Source organism: Diadema antillarum, unplaced genomic scaffold (genome assembly GCF_040938485.1).
Source record: "Diadema antillarum isolate AM-2024a unplaced genomic scaffold, OU_Dant_1.0 scf00000027, whole genome shotgun sequence".
Lineage (NCBI taxonomy): Eukaryota > Metazoa > Echinodermata > Echinoidea > Diadematoida > Diadematidae > Diadema > Diadema antillarum.
This window is the reverse complement of record NW_027270916.1, coordinates 1,198,392-1,220,587: the sequence shown is the minus strand read 5'-3', so window position 1 is coordinate 1,220,587 and position 22,196 is coordinate 1,198,392. Positions and strand designations below refer to the sequence as shown.

At 37.8% G+C, this 22,196-nt stretch overlaps 1 protein-coding gene across 1 annotated transcript in view; it reads left to right on the top strand.

Annotated features, from left to right (window-relative positions):
- Nucleotides 1–22,196, top strand: part of LOC139735357 (uncharacterized) — a 107,869-nt gene that overhangs the window by 8,383 nt on the left and 77,290 nt on the right. The window contains exons 3-11 of the mRNA XM_071646106.1: nt 218–325; nt 3,497–3,583; nt 11,365–11,456; nt 11,825–11,893; nt 12,874–12,956; nt 13,863–13,972; nt 18,461–18,513; nt 19,614–19,677; nt 20,225–20,315. Of these exons, the coding sequence (XP_071502207.1) occupies nt 218–325; nt 3,497–3,583; nt 11,365–11,456; nt 11,825–11,893; nt 12,874–12,956; nt 13,863–13,972; nt 18,461–18,513; nt 19,614–19,677; nt 20,225–20,315 (757 nt within the window). The remainder of the gene's footprint in view (nt 1–217; nt 326–3,496; nt 3,584–11,364; nt 11,457–11,824; nt 11,894–12,873; nt 12,957–13,862; nt 13,973–18,460; nt 18,514–19,613; nt 19,678–20,224; nt 20,316–22,196) is intronic.

Sequence of the window (22,196 nt, the reverse complement as noted above, 5' to 3'; positions counted from 1 at the left end):
AATTAAACATAGGCCAAGGAAGGTGAACATTCAATACATTTGTGACCAAAATGTCATTTTAATATTTTGCCAATTTTGTGAAAATGTAATCACACATTGTCCACATGTATTATAGACCTATAAGGAGAATCATGCATTATGGCGGAGGCATACCAGTCACCATAGCGACATTTCTAGTTAACATTTTCTATGCTGTCTCTGTGATAATTACGTGTAGGCTGTTCCCCTCCCCAAGGCAACTTACAATTTGGCAGCATCTGTCCCAGACACCATCATCCAGGGAGGTAAACTGAGCGACCTACAGCTGGAAGGAATTATGTATGCAGTAAGTTCCTGATCATGGGCAAATTTACCTCAATCCCATTTATAGATATTCCTGAAGAATGCTGTTACTGTTAGATATAATGAGAATTGGATAAAAGCATGTGGTGTCTATAAGCACTTTGATTCTCATCAAGGAATTGTTGATGAAATGCCATTCAAACTGTACAACACTTGTCCTTCCTGTGCCATTCCAATCGGTTGCTTGTCATATGCAAAGATAGTGTTTCTTTCTACAATATCCTTTCAAGTGATATAGTGAAAAAATGACATGTGGTATATACAAAGAAGAGTAAATGTAAATGGCAAGAAGAGTAAATGTAAATGGCAAGAAGAGTAAATGTAAATGGCAAATTATCACTTTGACCTTACAGTCATATTCATAACTTTACAACAGTAAAGCACATGTCTTGCCATGTCTTACCAAGACATCCAAACTTTATTGCCGTAGTTTTCATTAGCAGTAGGAACAGAAAGGATATATTCTTTGTATTTCCCTTGGTCTCCCTTGTGCATTGGCTGTGCATGCATACAATGTGAAAGAGGTAGAATATACCTTTGGGTTTTTAGCTCACCTGAGCCCGAAGGCTCAAGTGAGCTATTGCGATCGCTCTTCGTCCGGCGTCCGGCGTCCGTTGTGCGTTGTGCGTAAACTTTTTACATTTTCATCTTCTTCTTGAGAACCCCATGACTGATTTTTACCAAACTTGGCAGGTAGCATCCCTAGGGGGATAGAATCTCCATTTGTTCAAATGGGAACCATGCCCCACAGGGGCCCAAACCCCCCCCCCCCCCCCCCCCAAAAAAAAAAAAAAAAAAAAAAATAATAATAATAATAATAATAATAATAATAATAATAATAAAATAAAATAAAATAATTAAATAATTTAAGGAATCTTAAGAAATCTTCTTCTCTAGAACCAGAAGTGATAGAGCTAAGTTAATACTATGAGTTAGTACATTGATAACTGTAGTTTCAAGTTTGTTCATGGCAGGATCAGGGGTGCCCCCCTTGGGACCCAGGGGAGGGGTCCTTATGGGGCCCAAATTATACATTTTCATTTTTTTCTTGAAAATGCCAAGATGAATTTTCACCATACTTGGCAGGTATATGTATATGTAGCATCCCTAGGGGGATTGAATCTCATTCCCATCAAGTGGGCACCGTGCCCACCTGGGGGCCCCAGGGGACCTAAATTGGGGCCTAAGTTGTAACTTTCCCTCTTTTTCTTGAAAACCCCATGATGAATTTTCACCAAACTTGGCAGGTAGTATCCCTAGGGGGATAGATCTCATTTCCATCAAATGGGCATCATGTCCCATCTGGGGGGGGGGGGGGGGGACAATTTAATCAAACAGCTGTTTACAAGTTATTCAACTACTTTACTGAACTATTGGTTTGAAAGAAAATAACTCCTTTTTTATAAGTAGTGTATGACTTTCGCAATCTTAAGAGCATCAACAAATATACCGGAAGATGATTATTAGATCAATAAAAACTCTTACTGGGATATTAATTCAACCACATCACTTCATTGCATTCAAAAAGAGAATAATCCTTTCCACTTCAACAACTGTTACAGGAAGCATCTAAACTGATTTATCAACTTCCTGTTTCATAAATGTGTCAGAATCATATGTACTATTTTCTCCTTTTTTTGCCATACAAACTGCTTCAGTTTGAACCAAACAAAAAGAAACAAAGCATTATTGCACACTTCACTTATTTCTCAGGATGTTTAAAATTCCATACTAACATCATTCTGATTCACCTGAAGTTTCTTCACATACCGTGTATCTTGAAATCTGCGAAGCTTTCTTTTGGAACATTGGCTGATAAAAGGCTTGATGATGCACCACATATTCTCTCTTGGGTGTGTATGTGCAGTATATGTAGCCCTAAAAAAGCCTACCCACTCCTGAAGTTTTGGCAAGCATGTTCTTGTCATTCTCAAGAGAATGAAAATGAATCGAACATTCTCTTGAAAACAACAAGAACATGCTTTGCCAAAACGTCGGGAGTGGGTAGACCCTTTTCAGGACCACATACATACTCGAGAAAGAATATTGTTATGCATTGTATCTTTGTTGCCACGATCTTTATCTGATATTTCTGTAAGATGGTTCCATATTTTCCTTATATTGTTCTCATCTCTATTAAAGAGTTCATACAAGCAATAAAAGTGCATCGACTTCACTTTCTGTAAAGCCTTTTTAACTCAGCAAGTTAAGCATTGCAGTCACTCATCAACCCCTAATAGTCAAGAACATGAATGCACCTTCTTCACTTTGAACTCCTCTGTGAGTACACTCAGGGGTAGGCTTAGAAGCTGATATTTGTTGTACATGGAGGAATGCCAAGTCACTTTCAATTATGTTCAGAAATTCTTTGTTCCATCCTTTCAAAATGTGTCATTGCTATTTCATAAAGCATGATCCTTGGCAGTAGCCCAAACTGCCAACCCCACAGCTCCAGTTTACAAGGGAGGATACATCTGTCACCATGCTTAAACCATCCTTCACCATCAAGCATACCTCTCTCACCTGGCTCTCTGTCAGACAGCTCTTTGGTGAACCCTAAGCTCTCGACAGGGGCATCAAATATGGATGGAATGTCCTCACTTCCAATATACTTTAAAAACGAGGAATGTTCATGTGCATTTTAATTTTGCCAATTTCGCGAGAGCCAAGACTCACAAAATTAAGATGAACACAAAAGGTCTTGTCTACACTAGAACATTGAATGCCAGTGGCAATTCGTGAAAATTTCATGCCGCAAATATATAGGGGGATAAGATCTCAAATTTTTCAAATGGGCACCAAATTCCTTCTGGGGGCCCCCAGGGGAGCCCCCCCCCCCCCCCCCCCTCCATTAAGAAATCTTAGAAAATATCTTTTTTTGGGTCTCATTTTGTCCCATTCCCCTTTAACCCCTATGGTCTGAACAACCTGGTAGATACATTCTTGCTTGGCAATAGATACATCTGTACAGGCCTATCTCATTCTATTGAAATGCAGTGTTACTCTAGTCTATTGACAAAATGCTCGGTTCAGATTATAATGGTTGTTCAATGCTCATGGAATGTTACTAAACAATATCTTGACTGTTCATTCCCTTTTGAATTACTGTTCATGTATTGTTTTGCTTTTTTTTTTTTTACTTAACTTCATATAGTGTCAGCGGCACCAACAGATTCTGCCTAATGGCTGCAGGGCAGGGTTCTTCATTGGTGATGCTGCTGGGGTAGGAAAGGGGAGACAGGTGAGACATCACTCCAAGTTGAGCTTTTGATCATGGTTTCATACAAAGATTTGTAAAGGAATATGTATCAATTATGGAACAGGTCTGAAAATTTTGCAGTCTCGCTGGTCAAGAGCTGTGTATTGATATATACTGGCTGCATGTTGCCTCACTGACGATAGCCACAGTGACTGTAAACATGTTGTCGCTCGCATGTAGTGAGAGACTGATAGAAATTCTTCTCATTTATCCCCTCCAAGGACATAGATCATTATAATTATATGAGTGAAACAACTGGAAATGAACTCACTTGTAGCGACATTTCACAGTTATCAATTAGCTTCTTCTGGCTAGTGAAGCTTCCATTGATGGCACAGCCATTATGTACTTCGAGATTGTGCAGAGCCAGCGCACATTGAAAGCTGAAAGATGGCTTCCAATCCTGTGAATGGCCCTGTCCCACTTGTGTGATAACATGCATATACTTATACAAATATTTGTTTAACACTAAGGATGTGATCATCTTGGACAAAGAATCCAAATGGTTTTAAAAAGGGCATTACAGAAGCCATCAGGGAACATGTGGACAGACCTCCACTCAACAAGAAAGGAGGCCTTTGCTTCAATTTGGGACACACGTGGGACCAGGCCATTGGCTGTCTTTTGTTTGCTGGCTCTGCACAATCTCGCAGTATATAGTGTAAGGGCTGTTCCATCAGTGGGCAAATTGATAATTGGTGAAACATCATAACAAGTGATTTCATTTCCAGTTTGTAGCTCACCAAGCCGAGGGTTAGTGAGCTATTGCGATCGCTTTTCGTCCAGCATTTAGCAACCCACATTTGTTGTGTGTCGTCTGTCTTGCATAAACTTTTTACATTTTCATCTTCTTGAAAACTCCATGATGGATTTTCACCAAACTTTGCAGGTAGCATCCCTAGGGGATGGGATCTCAGTTTGTTCAAATGGGCACCATGCTCCTTCATGGAGAGCCCCCGGGGGCCAACCCCCCCCCCCCCCCCCCCCCAAAAAAAAAAAAAAAGATAATGAATGAATGAATGAATGAATGAATGAATAAATAAAGCGAATATTTTAAAATCTTCTTCTCTAGAACCAGATGTGATAAGTTCGTACTAAGAGTTAGTGCATTTATGACTGTAGTTCCAAGTTTGCTCATGGTGTAGTCTGGGGTGCCCCTCTTGGTGCCCAGGGGTGGGGGTCCAAATGGGAGCCCAAATTGTGTATTTTCATCTTTTTCTTGAGAACCCCATGATCTCACTTTGTTCAAATTTGCAACATGCTTACCCTTTGGGGACCTGAATTGTACATTTTCATCTTCTTGAGAATGCATGGTCAAATTTTCACCTAACTTGGCAGATATTGCTTGTATGATAGAATATACATTTGTATAAATGGGGAAAAATCCCCACCAAAGTGGGGGGGGGGGGGGGGGTGATGGGGAATTCAGACAAAATCCCCAAATTTAGGACTATTTTCAAATCTTCTCCCAAATTGATGTAAGTGATAAGCTACATTAATGCTATGTGCAATTTAGATAAGTGACTGTGTGGAAAGTGAACTTGCGATACTCAGGTGAGCACGAGACCCCCTGGTCTCTTGTTAAATTCAAATAATTACAGCAAACTTGTAGCAAGAGTTTGCCCACTAAGCAAGTGTTCATGCACTCACTGTAGAGAGACACCTATTGGCTAGCTGGATCCAGTAGATTTGCTATCAGGTTGCGGGATCAAAAAGTGGATTTCCACCAAAAAAGTTTTCCCCTGTTGTATACATCGGATGTTGCACATGTCCTTTTGTGCGTGGGTATGAATAGTGTGTCATATGTTCATGCACGCTTTAAGTGCACTTATTGTAGACAAGTAAATAGACAACTTCACTTGCTTCTTACTGGTTAAAAATGTCACATACGTGTAATATTCACATGGTGCATGCCCAGCTGGCTGATGGTGAATCAATGTAATACAAGTACAGTAGTCTCCGCAAAATCAGGTAGTGCTTAAAGTGAAAACAAAGTTCTGGTAAGGGCTTGAGAACCAGTCTGGCACCATTTCGTATTTGCTTGCAATATATCGAAAGAGTCTACAAAGAAACTTACCTGGCTGACGCGGTTTGCCGGAATGATGAGTCGTTTTGGAGTATTTTGAGAAAATAATAAAAGTAGGAAAACCAATTTTTATTCCAGAAGGCTCCAGACTAACTTGGTCTCAGGGAAAACTCGACCCTATTTCAGACAATTTACACACAGTTCGTGATCGCCATATTCTACTCTATAATACTACGGGTACCAAACGAGGCCTTACTGAGCAGACAGGAAAGTGCGTGCTAATCCTGTACAAAACAAATGGACAGCGCGCGGTGCTCAAGCCTACTAGTATATATGCACATCACCTCAGTTGCTGAGACGCGCGGTCTTTGAAGTTTTTGTTGTTGTTTATAGAGCGTCTTTGATTGTTTTTAGAGGTGCTTGAGAGGCGCACACTAATTTTGCATGCGCGCCAAAGAGGTTTTTGATGCGCGCGTTGTAACAACTCGGACCATTACTGCGAGTAGCCAGAACGCTACAATGTAGTTTATACAGGCCGCTCCCATAGTACAACACTGTACAATCCAGAGGGACAACCAATACAACTCATCCCGCCGTCAAGCAAAGCGAGGCCGAGTTATCCCCGAGTCCGAGTCTAGCCTGACCCCGTTCGGGTAAGTTCTGAGACTGAACCTTTTTGGTTGATATTTCGCATTTTCGTTGTTACCCATCAAATATCTTGTTATTACAGCGTTATTCCGCACATTTCCTAGGCATACGTTCACATTTTGGTGCGAAATTTGACAACTTTTGCAGGCGTACCAGAACTTTGTTTGGGCTTTAATTGGGTACTCCGCTTAATTGACATTAAAGTGAAAAGACAGAGCCGATGCATGTTATATTTACCGGATAATCAGGTAGCCATTTTGGTTAAACATGCAGGTATGAATTTTCCAGACAAGCCTCATCTATTCTCATTGTTTCCTGCAGAAAGTCTTTGAAATGTATGTAATTCTGAAGAAATTGTGAGGTGCTGAGAAGCAATAGAGCGCTATGGTTTAACGTTTTAACATATTAAAATGTCAAAGTGAATGATCAAATCGCCACATCACCACGTGTACAATGTACATGCCTTTATATGTGCTGTGTACAAACCATGACACCACACACAGCCCCACACCCTCTACCCTAACTACACACACAATGACACACTAATCACTAGATGTGTCTAGCCAGCTCTCAATAAAAAAAATTAAAAAAGAAAAGGCCAGCTCCACTGACACTCTAGCCTTTCTTCAAAATGTTTGTGAAAAAGTGAACTTATGAACACCATTATGGGGACAGCATGATTACCGGCTGCATGCAAAGTTTACGATTTCAAGTTATTTTTTACATTGTCCTGTTAATATGGCTTGTCCAAGTCTGCACTCATGCAACCAGTGCCTCGGCACCTTTACCCATTTATCGGTATCCTTTACAGAACTTCAGCAATGTACAGTAAAGCATAATAATTCTGTTTGGTTATTTGCTGTTTTCCTTGAAACATTTAGAGAGAAATTAATAGAGTTTCTGAAAGGATATATTATGTGACTTCAGACATGCCATGGCTGTAGTGACATAGCATACATACTGTGTATGTGGTGCAGATAAGTGCATGTGGTCATTTTCAAACGTGAGTGACACGACAATCTGAGATGTGCACATATTTTCCCACCTGGAGGTTATGAATGGATCATGACTACCATGTGTAGGACTGGCATGTACCATTACCAGTTGGATTTGAATTCTACAATTAACAAGTAAATTATGATTAAAAAATGGTGAGTGACTGACACGACAAATTTTGGACATGGGTTTCTGACCATTAACAGTTACAACTGGATTCGTGCCAAAGTAGTTCTCCAAGGGTGCATTCCAGCGCTCTAAAGCGAACCAAAGCGAACTGAACTAAAGCGTACCATACCGTATCATGCCAGTTTTGGAGCGTTCAAGCACTCTGTTGAGAAAGCATACCTCATGAGCTACTTTTAGAAGAGGTCAAGCATCAGGAAGTGGTCCACTTTTGGCTCAGTGCAGTACGATACGGTACACTTTAGGGGCATTCGAGTGCTCCTCTGGCGTGGGTATGGTACGGTATGGTTCACTTTAGGAGAGCGCTTGAATGCATCCCAAGAGTATCATTAGTACTAGCACATGTTTGTAAATAGTGTACAAATTACCTATCTCACATATTATATGGTAGTCACAATCAATCACTCTTTCTCTCTGGTAAATGGTTCACCCCTACATGCCGTGAGTCACACAACATCCAAAACATGAGTGACACGAGAAGTGCAAAAATTCCACAATTACCTCAACAATGTGATTTTTTGGCATTATGTATATGGTAACTCTGCACTAATAAACAATTTCTATTCTAATAAAACCTATTGCATACATTGTAAAACTTCAACAAATGCTCAGTATGTATTTTTGCAGTATGAAGGATTTGTTTTACTTTATTTCTTCTATAATTTGCTGTATATACATTTTGTACACTATACACAATCCTTTCTAGGGTAAGAAAAGTCGACAGTCAACTTCGGATACCTCGAATTCGTCGGGACTGAAGAAAATGGTTCGAGGTACGCGTACATACGTCGAATTTTCTTCGACTTATCCGACGTTTATCGATGTTCAACATGGTATCTGTTATAGTGCCTACCGATTGTTTGCATCCTTGGCAATTGGAATTGAATCGACTTTTATATGAATGAATTGAATGAAAATTGGAATTGAAATCAAAATATCAGAAATGAAGATTTTGGTGGCCCTATCGCGCCACCAAAAAAAGTCGGATGTTTGCCTTTACTTTTGAAAATGAACAGCGGTAACAATCGGCTCCGTAAGATACCAAAATGATTGTCGGATGTTTGCTCATACTTTTGGAAATGAAAAACGATAAGATTCAGCTCCGCATGATGCTAAAACTAATGTCAGATATTTGATTTTGCGTACGGAAATGAATAAGGATAACATTTGGCTCCGGAAGACGCTGAAATATATGTCGAATATTTGCTTTGACGTTCGGAAATGAAAAACAATATTCAACTCCGTATGATGGTTAGATAAGTGTCGGATGTTTCCTTATACTTTCGAAAGGAAATAGCAATAACATTCGGCTCCGGAAGATGCTAAAATAAATGTCAGATGATCGCTTTTATGTTCGGAAGTTGCAGTAATATTCTGCTCCATACGATGCTAAAATAACTGTCTGATGTTTGCTTTTAAATTTCGAAATGAATAACAGTAACATTCAGCTGCGTTCAATGGTAAAATTAATGTTTGATGTTTGCTTTGACGTTCGGAAATGAGTAACAATAACATTCAACTCCTTACAATGATAAAATAAATGCTGGATGTTTGCTTTTACGTTCGAAAGTAAATGGCAATAACATTCAGCTCCAGAAGATGCTAAAATACATCTCGAATGATTGCTTTTACATTTGGCATGTTTGGAAGTGAATAGCAGTAACATTCTGCCCCATATGATGCTAAAAAAAAATATTGGATATTTGCTATTACATTTCGAAATGAATAACAGAAACATTCAGCTACGTTTGATGGTAAAATAAACGTCTGATGTCAGCTTCGACGTTCAAAAATGAAAAACAGTAACATTCGGCTCCGTACGATGATAAAAAAAATTGTCAGATGATTCATTTCACTTTCGGAAGTGGACAGCAGTCACATTCGGCTCCGTACGATGATAAAATAAATGTCGTATGTTTGATATGAATAACGGTAATATTCTGCTTCGTACGATGCAAAAATAAATGACAGATTGTTGCTTTTACATTAGAAATGATTAACGGTATTAATCCGCTCAGTTAGATGCTGAAACAAATAGCTGATGTTTGCTTTCACGTTTGGAAATGGATAAATATAGCATTCAGCTCCGTAAGATGCTAAAATGAATGTTGGTTGTTTGCTTTTACATTTAAAAATGATTAACGGTAATATTCGGCTCCGTAAGGTGCTAACAGACTAATAAATGTTGGATGATTTCTTTTACAATAAGAAATGAATAACAGTAACTTTCGGCTCTTTACAATGCTAAAACAAATGTTGGATGCTAACAAATGTCTGCAAATGCTCCCACGTTTTCATTTCAAACGTAGGTTTTGACCTCCTAAATATATAGGCATCAGCTTTTATAATAATCTACAAGTATACGCCTATTTGCTAAATCTTAAAACACAGAATAAGATGACTGGATTTTCTATTCATTTGTTTTAGACATGGGCATCTGTATCACTTTGATAATGCTTAATATTCATTTTTCTATGTTTAGTAGGACCGGTTTAGTTTTTCTAATGTTTTTCTCCATTTTTTTTGTGTCGCCAGATTTTAATTTCGAGTAAATTCGACCATCAAAAATAGAAATCAGTGATACTGGTGGCCCGATAAAAGTTAGTGTGGAGCCCTGTCTATTCTTTTCTTTATTATGCTTGGCCTATACTTCCACTTCATATTCCACAATATTTTCATAATCGCATTGCTGAAAAAAAAAAAAATCAGTGCTTGCGTTCTCGGGGAAGAATAAATGAAACATACTTTGTGAAAGGCAAAAAAAAAAAAAAAGTTGAAAAAAGGCACTACGCAGGAGATTGATGTTTGGACAGTGGACCATGATTAATGCCAAAGATATAACTGTGAACACCTACGCAGGTGCGCCATGACGGTTAAGAAATCTACGCGCACGGTATGACTATCATGATCAAGAATTAAAACACAGTGGTTGAAGAAAAGAAGATGATGGGGCAGAGCGTAGTGCTATCGTAAGCACTCCATTGGCAAGGGTGCTATGTGCGTACCATGTGCGTATGTAGGTAGGTGTTGGGGATTTTTCTTGTCAGCTGTGTACCGGGTATTTCTTTGGGCGCGCGATTGTTCTGATCAGGAATATTTACAGTCGAGTGTGAAAAGATTTGTGACATGTCTTCTTCACTGTCCACGCGCGCTTAATCGAAGATGCTGAGTGGTGCTTGCAATTTCGATTCGATCTACATGCTGGGAAAAACAATAAGTTAATTAAGATCGGGACAGTAGATTTCACTTCGAGGTAACCGAACTTCGAGTTATTTTCTTCGAGCTACGCGGATTTTAATACACGGAAACTCCATAGGAACAATCGGGACTTTCATTTTGCCCCCGAGGTAAGTGATATTCGGCTTATCCAACGTCGAGGTATCCGAAGTTGACTGTATTTAAAGTCTATACAAAATATGGTTTGTTTGCTTTCACATCGGCTTGAAGCTAGAAAGTGTTATGTTGTTGTTGTTGCTTGTTGTTGGTTCATTGTGGGAGAGGGTCTAATGCTGTGTCTTAATTCTGTGCTAAGAATGGCTCTCCTTTGCTGCACTCAAAGCAATTTTGATGGATTCTTTTCTTTTCAGAAATTTCATACTCCATGCGCTAGCCTCTTTTGTTTTTAATACAGATCTGTAGTAAAGTCTGACCTCAGTTATCACTTTTCTGGATTGTTCTAAACTCAAGACACGGACTGCATGCCACATGAATGTCTTTGCTTGTTCAGTACAAAAGGGTTTCTAAAAGTACAGAACACTTCATTGTTATTGTATGTTTTGCAGGTGTAACGCCATTAAGCCGTGCAAATTTGATTGGAGGCTGGGGGGTTGCACTTATGTCTGACAGCGACACCTCCCCAAATTTTGTTTTGCTGACATATACTGATTTTTGGTATTCTGTTTGCTAGATTTCTGGTATTGTGCTGGACAATTTTGTGAGAGGACGCACAAAGCATGTGTGGTTCAGTATCTCTGCTGACCTGAAGGTTGATGCTCAGAGGTAATGTTGAATATCAGCTTTTTTAGAGTGATTATATTATGACAGTCGGTTCTGAAATGTATCTGTCGAACTCATAGTTAGAAAGAACAATTGTTGGTTTTTTTAGGTTGGAGATACAGTATGTAAACAAAATGGCTTCCCTTAGATAAAACTATCTCAAGTTAAATGTAATGAAAATGTTAGGATACATGTGCTCAAAATTTAATAGGCCCTTTAATGTGATGTTTTGCTATGTATACATGTAGGTAGACCAGTACAGCAGCAACTTTGAAACTAATTCATTTTCTTTCTGTATATTTGAGTTTGATGACATTATTCTTTGTGTTTTTCACCAAAAATAAAACAGAATAAAATCTTTCTTTATGTAGAGATGTGAATGATCTTGGCTGTCACATCAAAGTTATTGAAGGTTGTCAACACTTGGACAAGGAAACCAGGTAAGTAATCCTTTTTTATGCATCGTTAGACCTTCACCATAGCTTTGCACAATTGTAGCAGTAATTCAACTTACTTCCTTTAAAAAACAAAAACAAAAAAATACTTACTGGGAGTTGTACTATAAGGACTCCCAAATGAAGATACTCATTATTATAACAAAAGACATGATCATCTTGATATTTAGTACCAGGTACTTCATGTAAAAAGGAAAAAAAATTATAAGCTGTGTGTGCGTGCATGTCTTTTTCTTTGCTGTAAGAGAGAGGAAGGAGGATGGTCTTCAGATCAGTTTCATGATGACCGATAAGGTGTTTGGTTTGTTTCTTTTATTTATTTTGTTTAGCAGGTGTGTCCATATTTGACACCTAGAAATGTGTACAAAGTATTAAAACAAAAAAGTGAAAAGGAACTACATGTAGTATCTGAAAAGAGCATTCATGGCATCAAGTTCTCTTAAAGTTTTACATAATATGTGCAAAATGCAGGCAAGAGTGCCTTTTGATTTCTTCCACAGAAATATATCTGTTAGAAATGAGTCATTGTACATTTTGATATATTGTTCATGAAGTGCACTGAACTATTATGATTTTGAACGATGGTGCCTTCACATTTTCTATTGTCGTAGTTCCTATCATATATGTACATGTACATTATGCAGATACAGAATATTACGTATATTTGGTTAGTTGTAAAGCTAAACGTTGTTTGTAGATTGCTCCCGTAGATTGCTCTCATTTTTGTTGAGTGTAAATGCGTTTGTACTGTCGTATTTTTCTGTAAAAAGCTGAAACTACTGATGCTAGACTCCAGATCTGTACACACCAATGTTTGGCTGACAGGTGAGGTGATAAACTTATTACATTGTAAAATGTCAGGAATAGGTAATGTCTACATAAGATGACCAGACACTGTTGACAAAAATTGAATTACAGATTGGACTTAAATGAGCCTGTGCCATTTTGCATTGCCTTTGTTGTAGGGCATTTGGACTTTCATCCAGCATGAAAGATGGAATAGTTTTCAGCACATATGCAACTCTGGTGTCCTCAGTGCAAAAAGGAGGTAAGTCAAATCAGAGGATGCTTTGCCTTTCTTCATTGATCATATGGAAGTGAAGGTTTCTCACAAATCAGAACAGTTTTGTAAGATATCAGTAAAGCACTTTTACTCAAATTCTGTTTCTGGCCATGTGTAAAGGAAGCAATCAGCTGTTGACTGGCTTTTAGCTAGCTACATTCAAAGACAGCAGTGCCCAAAAGGCTTCAAGTTGAGGACCCTGTGAGTGGAACTCATTTCAGTCCACACATGATATGAGGGCTTGTGGCTTTTTGTTACATTTGTGCCACAAATGGGCATCATGCATCACCGACTTTTAAGGCCCCTAGTTGGCACGCGAACCCCTAAAGTGCTGTAAGTATGTTTGTGGGTGCAGTTTCCAGTTTGTTTACGTCAGAGGGACCCAAGTGGGGGCCAATTTACACATTTTCATCTTCTTCTTAAAACATGTGATAAAATTTCTCACCAAACTTTCAAGGTACAGTATTATTGCTAGGATGATTGAATAAGCACATTTGTGCACCATGCCCAAGGAGGCCCAGAGCCCAAAATTAGAGAAATTTTCAAAAATCTTCTGCAAACATCCAGAAATTCTTTGAGTACATTGTGAGTGTACTTTCAAGTTTGTTTATGGCAGATCCATGGGTGGGCTGGGATCAAAGCAGAGGCTAGTTTTTACATTTATTTATTTATTTTTTTTTTTTTTTTGGAAAATGCATACAAATGGACCTGATGCCTTCTGGTGGCCCTCAAAGCCTACAAAGTTTGCTATGTTCTTCTCAATTTCTCATGTGAGAATTAGACCCACTTGGCATTTTGTTTTGTATTTTGACATGCTGATATTTCATGACTAGGTCTTTAAGAAAGAAAACTATCACACAGAGCAAAGTATTATGATATGTGTCTTTGTAGTTGGTGGACGTCAGAGTCGCTTACAGCAGCTGATTGATTGGTGTGGTGGAGACAGATTTGATGGATGTCTGATCTTTGATGAATGCCACAAAGCCAAGCATTTCATACCTGTGAGTATTGCTTTATAGATTGAGTTTAACCTGACTTCAGAAGAGACCATATGCCCTTTGGAACTCTTTTCAGTGATTTACTATCAGCATATTGTGTATCTGACATAGCATTCCTCAGAATGACATTGTGTCGACCTCATATGAAGATTCGTATCTCTGATTTGTCAAAATTATATCATGTGACATGGCAAATTTCTCCCTACCATTGCCTCAGGGTTTTAAATTTCTATAACTTGACCTAAGGTCAAATCAAAGAAAGTCAAAACCATCCGATAGAATACGTAACCTCTCCGCAACATTTGTGCACAATATACTTGTGGGCGGCGTCCGCAGCCTACACAATTCGCTTTTCTCTTAATCTCATTTCCTGTAAGGTTTAGTTCTACTTGTACTAGATCTAGAGTCTACTCCTAGAGGTATAGATAGCTTATTAGATGTAGTCAATTACAATGAGGTTTTTAAAACCAATATAGACTGCTCTGTATTCAGATAATGGTGGAAATTATCACTCCCTTGATGTTTTCATACTGCCCCTTCTATCACCTCTTGGCCAAGGCCTCAGAATGATGGAAGGGTCGGTATGAAAAGCACCTTGGGAGTGATAATTTCCACCACCATCCTTACAAGCAGTCAGTATTTATATACCAACTAATCACATATTCATAATAACAGCAAGCTGAGACATGGCCATCTTGATATTGCGAATTTGTTTCAAAGTTGATATTATACAAACTAAAATATAAAGGTAAAGATGGCTCTTAAGACACCTAGTTCCCATGGTTTGATTTTGCTCTTGTCAAAGTCGTCTCTTTAATTATACAGCAAGTGATCTTGCTACACCAACAAACACTCACACACTCGCACACACAATTTTCCCTTGGTTTAATCTCGGGAACTGTTTCGGCAAATGTGCTCAAAAATGATGTGCATCTATATACATGTAGAACTTGGCCATACAAATATATCTCAAGATAACTTGAAATCTACATGTTGTATTAAACCTTGGTCCTGAAAGGGAATTTCTCTAGAAAAAGTTCTGTAGGGATAGTTCTGGGCCATGGGATCAAAGGTCTTAGATCGAGTGAAAATGCTAAAATTTTACTCATTTTTCATACCTTGAAAATGCTCAAGGTTTCTTCATGAAACTCGGTACATATGCATGTACTGCCTGACAATGATTCTCTCAAGAATTTTAGAGTCAAAGGTAAAGGGTCAAAGGTCAGATCAAAATGTTAAAATAATACTATCTAATACTGAAATTAAACTTTTTTGCCATACCTTGGAGATTACTCAATGCATAAACTTAATCAAACTAGGTAATACATGCATTTCTGCACAATGATTCTGTTTGGAAAGATTTTGGCATGGGGTAAAAGGTCAAGTGAAAACGTTTAAATGTCTCAATTTTTTCTGTTATTTCGAAAATAGCTCTAAGCATTGTCATGAGAATCAATGTAACCAGTTAGTGATTATCCTTGAAGAATTGTGTGCCATGGGGTCAAAGGGCAAGGGTCAAAGGTCAGGTAAAAATGCTCAAATTCCCAAACTTGCTCTCTTAAACAATTTGGTCTGAATCCATCTAAATGAAAGCTAGTCAAGGAAAGTAATCCTCTACAGAGTCATGACAAACGTGGCATTTCAAGTTTTTGCCAATTACTTGAAATTGTATCTAGCATTGTCAAGATGTACTCTTGAAAGAAAGATATTATTCAGAGGGGTGAAGGTTCAGATGCGAGTTTCTTCACTTTGTCTCCCTCTACAAATGAAATTTGTTAAGATCACAACTGCTGATCTGTAAATTAACAAACATGTTGGGGAAAAAAAGGAACCAGTGGGACTCGAACCTGTCATCTACTGCTTTCTGGGCAGCGACACTACTACCAGGCTGTCCCTGGTTGGCGGCAGTGACACAATTAACATGGAACAAATACCCAAGCTCCGAAATTCTGACATTGTTATGTTAAGTAGTCCAAGGCGGACAAGGAATACCAAATGAAAGAAAGATATTATTCAGAGGGGTTGAGGTTCAGGTGCGAGTTTCTTCACTTTGTCTCCCTCTACAAATGAAATTTGTTGAGATTGCGACTGCTGATCTGTAAATGAACAAACATGTCAAAAAAAAAGGAACCAGTGGGACTCGAACCTGTCATCTACTACTTTCTGGGCAGCGACACTACCACTGGGCTGTCCCTGGTTGCCGACAGTGACACGATTAACATGGAACAAATACTCAAGCTCCGAAATTCTGACATTGTTATGTTAAGTAGTCCAAGGCGGACAAGGCATATTAAATGATAGAAATGTATTATTTAGAGGGGTTAAGGTTCAGGTGCGAGTTTCTTCACTTTGTCTCCCTCTACAAATGATGTACTCTTACTAGACCTACTGGGAGAACCCTGCAATATGGCGGAGGCATTCCAGTCGCCATAGCAACACATGAATTCAGGGCATAACAGTCTTTGCTTATAACCTTGTAGCATTTTTTAGGACAACCTTATTCTCTATTCCATAGTGAAGAAACTCGCACCTGAACCTTCACCCCTCTGAATAATATCTTTCTTTTAACCTTATTCCTATCGTTTTACTCTCAGTACAGGTTTAAGTAATTCAAGATGAAATCTCTTTGCGTTTCAGTTTATGCCTCCACTACGGACTGTTGCCATAGGCCTTATGTTTTCAGGTTGTCTGTTCATCCTTTTATCTGTAATTGATTTTGTGGATAGCATAACTTAAACGCAGAGGTATCCAAATGCAACTAGGCGTATGTATGAGTGGATGAAGCTATGCCTATCAACTTTCGGGTGTACACACTCAAGGTCAAAGGTCAAATTCAAGTTCTTAAATTGTCAATATTTCCCCATGTCTCTGTAATGCCTGAATTTATTTTCATTAAACTTTAATAGTGTATACATGTATTACCATGTAGAGATTCACGAGGAAATGTTTTGGGTCATGGGATCAAAAATCATAGATAAAAAGGTCAAGGAAAAATGCTAAAATTTCACTTTTTCCATATCTCAGAAATGGCTCAAGTTATCTTCATGAAACTTTATAGTTTATATATAATGCTTGTACTGATTTGGATCAAAAGTCAAGGGTCTAAGGTTAGGCAAAAAATTCTAATATTCTTGTTGCTTCATGATGAAATTACATTTTTTGTTTTATCCATACCTTGAAAATTACTCAAGTGCATTAAGTTTTGTTATCTATTTATGTTTTTTATTGATTTTCAAGATTCATAACATCTTAGCATAACAATAAAAATATCACAAGCGGAAAAAAAAATCCAAAGGAAAATAAAAAAACCAAAGGAAAAAAAACCCAAAGGAAAAAAAAAAAGAAGGGGAGAAACGAATTTAAGCTACTATATATGCCATATATTTAGCAAGTCTAATTTTTCGTGAATCAGGACTTCTCGACGATTTTGCGAGTGGTTAAATTCATGATCTTGGAGCACATTACTAAATGGAGAAATATTTACATGAGCATCACGTTCATGTTATGATCAGAGTCAATATTTTTGTGTGTCTTTGAATTTGTGAATAGCACCTGACTTGCCATAAAAATAAGAGATATGAAACTCATCACGTAGATGAGTTTGTAGGTAATATGCCTGGGAGATATTGGTCACCCATGATCGACAACGAAAACAATGTGATATAGCGACTTGAAGTTATATTGAGATGATGTTTGTGAAGTCGAATTCTTTTTCGTACCTTCATAATTTAGATCAAATATGTTTCTATCATGCAAACCATTTGGAGATCTTGTGCATGTGTCTGCATGTGCGAGTAGGCCTAAGTCGATTAACAGCCTGAGGCTTTCTGAGTATACACTGTATTTACCAAGTGGTCCTTGACACATTGAAACATGACAATAAAGTGTTTTAAAGATCATCTTGACTTTGATATTGGCTTTTTCAAATATAAACTTTGACCCTTATTTGCATAACCAAGATTGCTATGTCTAATCTTGTTGTCATTAGATAACATGATCAGTTGGGAGAGCTCCTACAGCTACAAGACTGTAAAATTTTCCAGCAGTAAAAGCAATGAAGAGTGCAATACAAAACAAAGGAAAATAGCGTGTGTGTGTGTGTTTACATGACAATGTGATTTATACCTGAACGAAAGTGGCATTACCTCAATTGAAGAAAACAATTAAAAGAAGAACTATTTTTGTTTTGCATCTTGTGGGCTTCAAAACTTTACCGTCCAAACGTATGGCTCCGGCGAAAGAGACTGCGCCTTTAACCATGTAGTAGTTGTAGCAATAGGTGTCCTCGAACCAAGAGTGTGGAACATAAGCTTATACGTGAACGAGAAATCATGATAATCGTCCGTGATCGACACATCTTCCAAGGGGACAGTTAGAGGTTTTGTTAAAGAGAAGAAAATCATGCAATGCTATGAAACTGCTTGTAAATCGCAGTCTAACAAATATACATGACAAGATTGTTAATGATTTCAAAACACTTGTATTTCATAGGGGAAAGAGAAAAACAGCACCAAAGTAGCAATGGCAGTGACATCTATACAAAGGTAATTGTTTTAACCATTGTTTGGATTGCAAGTCATATATTATGCTGTTACTCTTTTTCAAGTTCAACCTTTAGATGGCAAAACAAATTATGTTGATAGGTTTGGAAAATTGAAATAAGCACAAATTTCAATATGTTTTAGTGTAATCTAACACTTTATCAAATCTTGAAATCAGAATACACCCAGTTCCTGAGCTACGATACCTTCACCCAATGGGAATGCCAGAATTTTGTTTGCAAAGCAAATGTGAGCAGCAATATGCTAGCCCCCCTTCTGGACACTAGTCCGTCATAAATTTGCCAAAACAACACATATACATGCAGTACGTTGATTTACCATATCGTCCATGGGGTGACATGATCGTGTATCTCACATTTTGGTGAAAATTAGTTCTTTTATAAATTATGACATAATCATTTAAGTAATGTCCTGTCCAAATCCTATCTGTCTTACCCCAAAAATGAAGCCACCGTGATATGTCAAATGAAAGGTGATCCCATTTTATTTCATGCGGTAAAACAACATACAATTTGATTTTATTCCAAAAATAAAGGCCTAGTGAAAATCAATTTGCAGTCAGGAATTATTGATAATGTTGGTCCTTTTAAGGCAAGATATAAAATGTCAAAGCAAAACACAAAATGAGCTATACTTTTGCAAAATTTTAAACTCAATCTACTGGAAAAGAAGCACCAAATAGATACATTGTTTTATCATCTCACAGCCAAGTTGTATAGTGTAATATAATGAAAGGCTTGCACAGAAATAGTGATGTCCTTAGGTATTCACTTTGCCAAGCAAAATGGACTCTTTCCAGCAATGAAAGATTGCATACTACGTGTATCATGTTAATGGTATATTGAACTGCTACTTCCTTGTTCACACTATAATTTCATGCATGTGACTTTCTCTTGGAAAATTAGATAAAAATTACATAGTTCTCATGCATAATCAAACATTATGTGCTTATTCAGATGCGTGTGCAGGACTACTCTAACACACCTAAGCAGTATAAAATTGAATCTCTTTTTTCATATCAAAGCATACATGAAGCATCAGTACAATGTATCTATGATTGTACATCATTCTTATCTTGGTAGAATGCTGCCACTTGCAAGGGTGGTTTATTGCAGTGCAACTGGAGTGACTGATGTGAAAAATATGGTAAGACAGGCATGATATTGTATCTTGATTGACAATTAGGTGCATGCAAAGTAGTTGTAAGCTTTTAAAGTTAATCTAGTCAGTCAGCTTTGATTCTTACATTATTTTATGTATATTGTGACAGGTATATTTTGACTCGAAAGAGATCACAACATTAATGTAAGCTGAGAGAGAGAGGTCAGAGAGAATAGGGAGAGTATGCCATTGTATTGACAAAGCAGCTCAAGGAATCCTTGCCAGAACTCAGAATGTAGTCCAGCTTTTTATGTGTGCATTCTAACTCCTCAATCTGTTACATGTTGTCTTATGAGCTACAATTATATGTAATCAGTAGTGAGTGACTAACGTTCTCATATACAACCAAAATTTTTGTTTTTGTCATCTTTTTGATGTGCTACATTGTTCGACAAATCTTGCTCATAAATAGATGATATTGGTGTTTAATGCAGCTTCTTCCATATCATAGTGTTGTGTGATACGAGAGTGCCATGAAGAAAAGCATTGTGGAATATCAGTTTATACTGTATCTTTGACTTCTGCTTTGTAGGCCTTTATGGAGAGACTAGGCCTGTGGGGTGATGGTGCAACCTTCAGGACATTTGAGCACTTCCTGGACACAATCACCAAGCGAGGTCTAGGTATGGTGTGAGATGTTATTAGTTATTTAGATATTGCAAATATTACAAAGTTTTACTCTTATATTTTGTCAATTTAAAGGTGCTCTATAATTAGTGTTTAAACTTTAAGGCAGGTGCATACTGAAATTAAAAAAAAAACATTATTTTTTTTTTTTACTTCTTGAGTGGATTCTTTTCTTCAGTGAAAAGAGAGTGGACAAAGTTGTGCCTATTAACTTTTGGGTGCACATGCTCAAGGTCAAAGGTCATGGTCAAATTTTCAAAATTTTACTATATTTCCACCATACATATGCAAAGCCTGAACGGATTTTCTTAAAACTTGGTGTATACATATGTTTTTATACCAGATAAAGGTTCTCTAGGGAAAATTTTGGGCCGTGGGGTCAAAGGTCAAGTAAAATTAAAAACTTGCACTTTTTTCCCATATCTCTAAAGTGGTTGAAAATATCTTCATGAAACTTAGTACAGGAGCATGTACTGCCTGACTGATTCTATTTGGGACTTTTTGGGTCATGTAGTCATGTGTAGGTCAATTTCTCAAAATTTCACTCCTCCCCCCCCCCCCCCTCACATCTATGCCTGAAGATGTTCTCCAGCTTTTTTCTTCTTTTTTTTTTTTTGGGGGGGGGGGGAGGGGGGCATGAGGTCAAAGGTTAAGTAAAAATGCTAAGATTACCCTTTTTCCATCATATCTCAGAATTGGCTCAAGATATCATCATGAAGCTTTAACCCTAATCAGGCTGGGCTTTTTTGGCTATGCTATATCTGGGGGGGCGGATTCCGCCCCCCCTTCAGATCTCACCTATGGAACGCGTGATCGCGCAGAAAATCGGCACACGCGACGCCCGCGACGTATACTATCAAAATCTTTGGTTGCTTTCTCCGAAAAATTTTTCTTATATCTTATATTAATTAATTATTGTAATTTATGCATAAAATCAGTTTTTGGCTCTAAATCACTTATTAATGCTCTAATTAAGCTAATTTCTTTTTAAAAATGTTTCTTGTATCATTCTCCTGAGACATAGGATAAAAAAAAAATCTGTATCGAAATTAATTTCTTATGTATTTGATTGTTTTTTTGAATTTCTTATGTATTTCTTTGTTTTTCGACCTTTTGTTTTTGTTTGTTTTTTGACCTTTTGTTTTTGTTTGTTCTTTGGCCAAAATTTGTCACAGACATTTTTCGACGCTTTATTATGCTAAAATAAATTAATTTCGTCCATTCTAAGTCAAGATATGAATTTTTATGTGAATTAATTGAAAAAACACAATTTGCATTGGATTTGTACACAAAATCACGTTTTGGAGCAATTTTGGGGTTGACAAATTTTTTTCGAACGGGCGTCACGTCAAAACGGTACGCGCGGGCGCAACAATTTTGGTCTCAAGAGTTGCGCGATACTTGAAAGAAAAAAGTCATGAAACATCGCGGCAGGAGCTTATCGCGCTGCGAAGATATTGCGCGAAACGTCGAGGGGGGGCGGATTCTGCCCCCCCCCCCCAGCCTGATTAGGGTTAAAGTAGTACATATACATGTTTTGGTGTGCTCATTTTTGTGCTAGCAGCGCCCCCATGGTACAGAAGTCATCGCAAGACAATGTAGTCGGGAATATCGCAGGGATGCCCTGATTGGGTGGTGTCATACATGAATCTCATGATGTACACTCAAACCCTTTTTTTTTCAAAAAAATAATCTTGTCAAAATTGCTCTGATAGGGTATGAAAATATTCAGAAAGGAAGGTCCTTGTGCATTTTTTTCATTTTTTAAAATTTCCCTTGCACAGCCCATCCATATGTGAATGCAAGTGTGGAAAATCCCATCCTTAATGTTTTTGTTTTTGTTTCCCTTTCTTGCTGCCACTGCAGAAAGTGATACT